Source organism: Callionymus lyra, chromosome 1, assembly GCF_982586985.1.
Source record: "Callionymus lyra chromosome 1, fCalLyr1.hap1.1, whole genome shotgun sequence".
Taxonomy (NCBI): domain Eukaryota; kingdom Metazoa; phylum Chordata; class Actinopteri; order Syngnathiformes; family Callionymidae; genus Callionymus; species Callionymus lyra.
Genome location: NC_141818.1, coordinates 10,602,120 through 10,609,631, shown reverse-complemented (window position 1 = coordinate 10,609,631; position 7,512 = coordinate 10,602,120). Strand labels below are relative to the sequence as shown.

At 41.3% G+C, this 7,512-nt stretch overlaps 1 protein-coding gene across 1 annotated transcript; it reads right to left on the bottom strand.

Annotated features, from left to right (window-relative positions):
- Nucleotides 1-217: 217 nt before the first annotated feature.
- LOC148087913 (eosinophil peroxidase-like) lies at nt 218-5,986 on the bottom strand. Its single transcript, XM_087792673.1, has 14 exons — nt 5,816-5,986; nt 5,335-5,416; nt 5,098-5,273; nt 4,413-4,545; nt 4,167-4,296; nt 3,869-4,078; nt 3,424-3,784; nt 3,179-3,339; nt 2,840-3,098; nt 2,606-2,776; nt 1,491-1,728; nt 1,224-1,423; nt 1,121-1,153; nt 218-1,029 (listed from the first exon to the last, which is right to left on the bottom strand). Exons 1-14 carry the CDS (start codon nt 5,874-5,876, stop codon nt 635-637), a joined length of 2,610 nt encoding a protein of 869 aa, XP_087648799.1. The 5' UTR covers nt 5,877-5,986; the 3' UTR covers nt 218-634.
- Nucleotides 5,987-7,512: the final 1,526 nt, after the last annotated feature.

The following is a 7,512-nucleotide window of genomic DNA, read 5'->3' as shown; positions in this document are numbered from 1 at the left end:
ATTTGTGTAATACATCTGAGGTTATGGTGTTTTACACGCGGGTTTTCTTACAATGTAAATAAAAGAATACTTCAATTAGATAAGTAGGCTACAGCGCCCACCGCTGGATCCAAATAGTAACTGCAGGCGCGCTTTCGCAGCGTTCCACCTAAAACATTTTTTAAATAAAAAAGCCACCAAATGATTTTTCAGAATAAAATAAAAAACACAAACAAAATTACATGTATACATATATTTATTCAGACTCTTATAAAAATAAAAAATAATTTAAAGAACGACTCTAAAAACAAGGTCGTTGTATTACAGTATAAAATACACACCAAAACCAGATTATCTTGACTAAACATACTCTGAATTTGGTATTCATGTTATTCTATTTCACAGTGAAGATAATCAAAACATAACTGTTGAAATCATCACGTTCAGGGGAACATAGTCTGCAAGAAGCTCTAGTGACAATAGTTTTATCGACGCTGCCATCTGCTGGTCAAAACAAGAACAGCATGTGACAAAATATTAAGTGACTATAATGTATTGTCACCCAAGATGAGCTTATTTCTATTGTCTATGTATATGTTAAGCACGGGAGGTTTTTAATCACACTGTGACTAGTCCGATTATTTAAGCTAACAATTCAGTCGTCCGTCTCCAGAAGACTTGCTGAGAAATAGCCGTCTTTAATTTGCATGTTCCTTCTGCTTCTGGTCTCCACCCACACTCGGTCGTACACGGAGAGTCTTTTGTTGAAGCACCCGCTCGTCACGACCCCTCTCTGGCTGGAGGTCAAGCTCTGGACGACGTTACCGTTGTGCATGAGCTTCAGGCCGACCGACCCCTCTACGATCACGGCGTACTGGAATTCATAGATCCCAGATCTCTTGCAGGTGAATTCGCCCGTCAGTCTGTTGTAGATGTTTTGTCTGTCGAAGACGACCTCTTGGAAAGCAATAGTCCCGTGAAGAAGTGGCGTGTAATTCCTATGGCGAACATGGAAAGTGAAATTCCCCGCTGACGGTGGTCTTAAATGACCTGAGGATCACAATGAAGAAGAAAATTGGAAAATCATCTAAAAATACAGAGTCAAGTTAAAAAGTGTTGAGTGGAGAATGTGCTGCTTTACCTGGACCTTGTTCGTAGCCATTTGTGTTTCCATCTGAACAGACCATATTAGGTTATCAGTAACTGAAACCACCAACTGATTTCTGAGACAGAAATAAACTCACCATCCTCATGCCACGGGCTCAGGTCGAAGGCTGGGATGTCCTCACAATTTGTATACCCGGACCCTCTTTCGCGATAATGGAAGGGTGTTCGCGGCACCTCTGTTATCCCGGTATTATCACAGATGATGCGAGAGAGCGAGGTGCCACTGAGGGAGTTTCTTTGGGCGACGGTGAACACGCCATCCTTCTCCCACCAAAGGCTGACAAAGACACTCCAGTTAGGTGTTTGTAAAAAAAACTACTAGCTTAAGCGTGCGGTTCAATTACCGGTCGCCTTCACGGATATTCTTGAACTGTGTAGCGATCAGGCAGGCGAACAGCGGGCCCACTCGTCCGCCAGGAACAAAAGGTTCAGCGATACCTCCGAGCCACACGTCGATGTTGTCGGCGGTCCCGTAGAGTTCCCAGAGATGCTCGGCTAAATTATCGTTCTCCATCACCGTCTTAAGCTCTGATAGAGTTTGAGGTTGTGATAAGCCACAATGTTCGCGCCATTTGTTGTAACCTGTTGACAAACACACAGATGTTGATGTGAATCAGACGTAATCTGTTGCTATTAAATAAAGCAACATAATTTAGCTCAGGTCGTTGACAAACTGTGAGTTCAAGAAGAACTCACTTTAAAGGGCACCTAATGTGAAAACCCAACTCTTTTACACAGTAAGAGACTTATTCACATGTTGTAAATGTTGAAGTCAGCTTCTTCAAAATGGAGCAGGTTATTCATCATGACGTTGCTCTGATTTAAAGTTATTACTTAATAAAGTTCTCTCCCGTCTGAAATCTCGCCAAACGAGATTATGGTTTAAATTTTGGTTTAAATGTTTAAACATTCTAACATCACTCTGGTGCAGGTGTCCTCCTCTAGAAGCCCTAAATCGGTTAAGAACCTACATGTTAATCGTGAAACAAAATAAATATTTATGTAAACATGGTGAGAGTTACTTCTGCCTTAAGGTGTTTTTTAATGTGTACATTAAGCAACAAACCTTATTTCGTTTTTAATGTACAAAACGGGAGTTCACGTGAGTCCTTGTATGCAACTTGTTTTTTTGTGACCAATCAGAGCAGAGTGGGCGTGGTTGCTTGGGCGAGACTTCTTCTCAGCCAAAACAGCACATTTTAAGTGGGCGGGGCTTAAGCGTATTTTCTAATGTAAATATCTTTATTAAATGAGAGTTTTGTGCAAAAAGAAACTTACTGATGAGTATAATAGAGGTTCTAGAACAATTTAAGACACACTTAAATCAGCACATTACGTGCTCTTTAAAGATAACATAGTTGGAAGACCAAGTCTGTGTTGCAAAGGGGACCCTACTATCTGACATGGTTGCCACGGTGAATGTGTAGAGTTGGTTTCTGCATTTGTGTGGTTTAAATACCAGGAAGTCCATGGTCTCGTCCTCTCTGCAGGTTCAGGGCCGCTAGATCCAGGGCCAGATCAGAGGTGAATTCAAACAGCCTTTCTCTGAGAGCATCTGGCATCATGCCATCTGGTATGTTGAGCTTAGCTTTACGACCAACAAGACCCCTCAAGATCGGGTCCAGACCACCTTGAAAAGATGAACGGGTTGTTATACTGTTAAATCATAAGCGAGTTAGAAGTCAGTGCCAACCTTCAAAGAGGATCCTCCAAGGGGTGAAAAAGGCTTTGTGCAGGAGCGGGCTCCTAAAAGTGGGGTGTTCCTGGTATCGTTCATCGAGGCGGAACATGAAAGGCTGGACCGCCAAGTGAGCGAACCTATAGGCGGCAGTGGCGAACACATTGGAGATGCTGGGGTCTACGGAATAGTTATAGCCCGGGTACGTTGACAAGTGAGAAGACGTGAATGCTGGACCAACGATGTGAGGCAAGTAGTCCCTGTAGGTGATGACCTAAGAGATGATAGAACATCAGTGAGCTGTGGAGATTATTAATCTAACCTGTGAGACTCTTGTTTACGAACACCTCTTACCTGGAAGTATCCGCCCATGATCTTTCGTGCCTCCTGGTAAATCCTCTCTCCGCTCCAGTGAGGGTTCAGTATTTTCAGTGCCCGGGCCAGCCGGTTGTGTTCACGCATCAACAATGTGTGTAAAGATGTGAGACCAATGTTCTCGTTCGAGCGTACATCCCCTAGATGGATAGATTGTGTTGGTTTCTCAACAATCTCAGCATTCTTTTCTCACCATTTAGACATTGTTTCCATGATGTACCTACCGGCCAAGAAGCACGGCAACTCCTCGATGGTGTCATCACCAGTGACGGGAATCCTTGTCGCACACATGTTGACTCCCATGGTGTCAAAGGGCAGGAGCTCACGACCGTTGTCGTTGTATTGAGTGTTGATTTTCAAGAGCCCATTATCTGGGTGAAGTTCCCGTAGAGATCTAGCTTTAAGATGGTCGGAGCCGTACACCTGACCAACGTCGATGAAGGAACTGAGAGAATTCATCTGTTGCCGGACGTTTCCTCTGCCACGGATGAAGTCCGGAGTGCCGGTTCCACAAGCCGGAGCCGAGCGAAAGAAGGGGAGGCACTCGCGTGAGTAGCTGCCGAAGCGAGGGTCTTGGGTCGGCATCTGTGAGGAAGACAAACCACAGTGAATATTGATGTGTAAAACGGTTCTGAACCTTCTTTAACGGCGTCAGAATGTCAGGCTGACCTTGATGGGAAAGCACGGCTCAGCGTTGTCGCAGCTTTGGTCGCAGTCGACGCCGTCACCGAAGGAGCGGATGGCCGGAGAATGAGGAGTGAAGGTTATGTCATGGTCCGTCCACTGTCCGAAGATGGTCACCAGGTGAGTGTAGTCGGGGTCGCTTTGAATGTGCTCCATCTGGTGAATACGAAGGATTCGATTGGACACCTCTCTGACCTGCAAAAAGTGGTAAAACATATGATTATAATTATAGTATGTTTGTGCCTACAAGTTGTGTTTGCAATATGTGGACTTATTGAATTACCAAAGGTAGGAGGTGTCCATTGAGAGGCCGTTGCATGTTCCAACCTTTAGGTGTAGATACTCCATCTTGGTACTCTGCAGGGAGCCAACGGGTGAAGGGGATGTTGGAGGATCCCCAACGAACATTTTCTCTATTTTGACACAGGACAGAAAGACATTTAATATTGATTTTTTTCTCAACACATTTGGTATGGATTGTCTTTGAAATAATTGATATTTTGCCCCTTTGACTAAACTAGTTGCTCACCTGTTGTTGCAGACGCTGCTTGCAGTCCGGAATTTGTTTAAATTGGGAACACTGTTGCAGGGAACGAAACAGTGTGAAGCCGAACAGCCCGTCAGACCAGCGATTAACTCCAAATCCTCCTGGGTCAGAACATCTGGTCGGGGGGTAAAAAAAAACGAAAATCGTCAATTTATACTATAAGAAAATGTAGGATATCATTTAAAACGAAAACTTTTTTTTTTAATCATAAATGTCACTTTTTTATAACAAAATCCCATTAGTCCAACTTTCTCTTTCTCCTCTTCTAAAAAAGGTTGGACACTTGCTGGTTTAAGTAAGTAAGTAAGTAATTTTTATTTGTATAGCACTTTTCCAGACGAGGGTCACAAAGCGCTTAAACAATCAAAACAATACCCATTAAAGCATATACTTTAAAGGGCAAGATAAAACTGATAATACAACAGGAGTTCCAGAAAATCAAAAAGCTCAAAAAGCTCAAAAATCAAAAAAAGGTGTGTTTAAGTCACACCTTTTGAAATATTTTCTTTTACTGGTTAATTAAAAAAGGGTGTGAAAGAATTAGATTCTACAATCAAATCATAGAAACCTGAGGACACGCTTGGAACAGTATGAACTATAAAGATTTAAACCTGGCAGATGACCGTCATGTATGCATTCTCAATATCCAAGGTTGGCTGATAGTTACTTGTCGTGTTCAGGGCACGCTTGTGACGCGTAGACGGCGAGTTTTGGATCATCCTGATGGTGTTGTCCATGTAGTCGGCGGCACGGACGGCTGACCTGGTCAGGCCCGACGGCTGCTTGAGCAGACGCAGGAGATGTGAGGGGCTCAGTTGTCTTCTCTTCACGCGCCGGATGGACCTGTGAGGGTGTTTAACACGTCAGAGGGCAGTTCGGTGACGATACGTGCGACACAACTTACTCTGCGCGCGAGTATTTGTAAGTCGAGTCCACGTCCGCCTTGACAGCCATCACCACCTTCTCTATCTCACCGCGAGTCAGACCTGATCATGAGAAAGTGTCATTTACTGAGCATAACAAAACATCTTTCAGACAGTACTTATCATTAGAAGAGAAATTACATTTTAAAAGTTCTTTCTGTGTGACCTGAAATCACCAATTAAACAAGTCAACTTATTTATACGACTCAATATTAAATTAATGGCACTAAGCTCTTCTTTTTTGTTCTAAAAATTAATCTTATTAAGCTTTTTTTCCTGTGATTGAAAAAAAATAAATCCGGATGTATACAAAAATCTAGTTCTATTCAAGGTTCTTCTTTTAGTTCTGTTTTCTGGAACTGGATTTTCACTTGCATATTAACAAATATAATTGTATCTTTTAGCTTTTCTTCCCATTTTGTTATTGGCTTTTTTTTTACCATTTAAATAGTGGAGACTTACTGGAGGTTGGCTGGCAGTGAAAGCAGAAAAAAAGAGCAGCAGCAAACACACACCAAGTCATGTCTGCAGAAGATTATCCAAACAAATGTCCAGAAAAACGTAAAAGTCGATGCCAATATAAACAAAATGTATCTACCTGCAGCTGTGATACACACCTGAAACTGTCTGAAGGCTGCGACTGACAAGTACTCGTGTTATATAATTATCAAAATATTCCTTGTACTTCCTTCTGATGACGTCAACGCAACAAAAACAATACCAATCTCTTTGCATATTTCTGCCTCTGGCATGAAATATTTTCATTGTGGCGTGACACTTACGGTAAAGCCACTTAATTCATCAACAACCCACGTGACATTACAAGATGTACTTTAATTACCCATTGTGTTTACTTGTGTGTGAATAAACCTCCACCACAAATATTTATGGAAGACAGAACACGTTTTTTTTTCTCATCCTCAAAATGTACTTTTCATTCTTCTTCATGTCCTTAAAGAAGTGTTGACAGGAAGCTTAACAGACTCTATTTAAAATAGAAAATAAATGATCGGATTGTAGAGGGACTTTCCATGGGATAAACCTACTGTCTGCGATGTCACGTGATGCGTTTTTTGTAATAGCCGGAACAATATTACATGCAAAACTGCAGGACGGGCATACATCATGATTTTGTTTTTAATAAATACAATACAAAACATATTTAGGTGCAAATTCTCACTTTCAGGTAATGGAGAAATTGATTAAAAAAAAGGGTGGATTCATATTTATAAAGACACAGGACGCAGAAGAATATTCACAAATCTAAAGTGAATATGTTTCCAATATCTTTCCACTCTTTTTTTTTTACATTTTCCAAATCGACCTGACACAAAGGGTACTGGTTTCTGACCCATGATTATTCTTTCAACACCTTGGAACCTGAATTCATATACATATATATCCATCATGGTTGTTATTGTTGATATAGGTAACAGTAAGTGATTATTAAAGTAATTAACTTAGTTAACTACTTTGCGTGATTATGCAAAGAGAAATTCTTTCCACAAATTATCTTGACCTTTAAAGATTATACTTTATTGAATATTGTTTTGATTATTTAATCGCTTTATGACCCTGGTCTGGAAAAGCGCTATACAAATAAAAATGACTTACTTAATTTCAGATTCATCTGCTCAGTGGAGTCAAAGTTGTTGCTTGTCTGTCCGTAGGGAGAAAAGTTTTTTTAGCTGCTTGAACCTCTGGGGTTACCTATCGTAGACTAGGTTCTAAGAATAGTGGGAAGCACTATGATGGACCACCATGTTATATTTAAAGACTTCCTGCAGCTTATGCTAGAAAAAGTCAGGTTGACCTCCACAAAAGTTTACCATCAGTTGATGGACTAGAGTTTGTCTAAAAGTATCTCAATGCTCACCCCAGTAACAAACACCTGGACACCTGTGGGCTGTGTTTAATTCGTTTATGCACCAAACCATAATGTTTATTCGAAAATGGTTAGAAAATTATTTTGAGACAGTAACTGGTTCGGCTGAAATAGTTATACTGAAGATATAGTAGCTACCGTTTGTGTCTAAAATATTATATCAGGAAATCAACAAGAAAAAAAATAACCTTGGCGGCCGTGAGTCCAGTCCGACAGGTTTCGACTTGGAGTTTTCCAGTAATGCCTCGACAAAGCCTTGTCACGCACGAGGCAG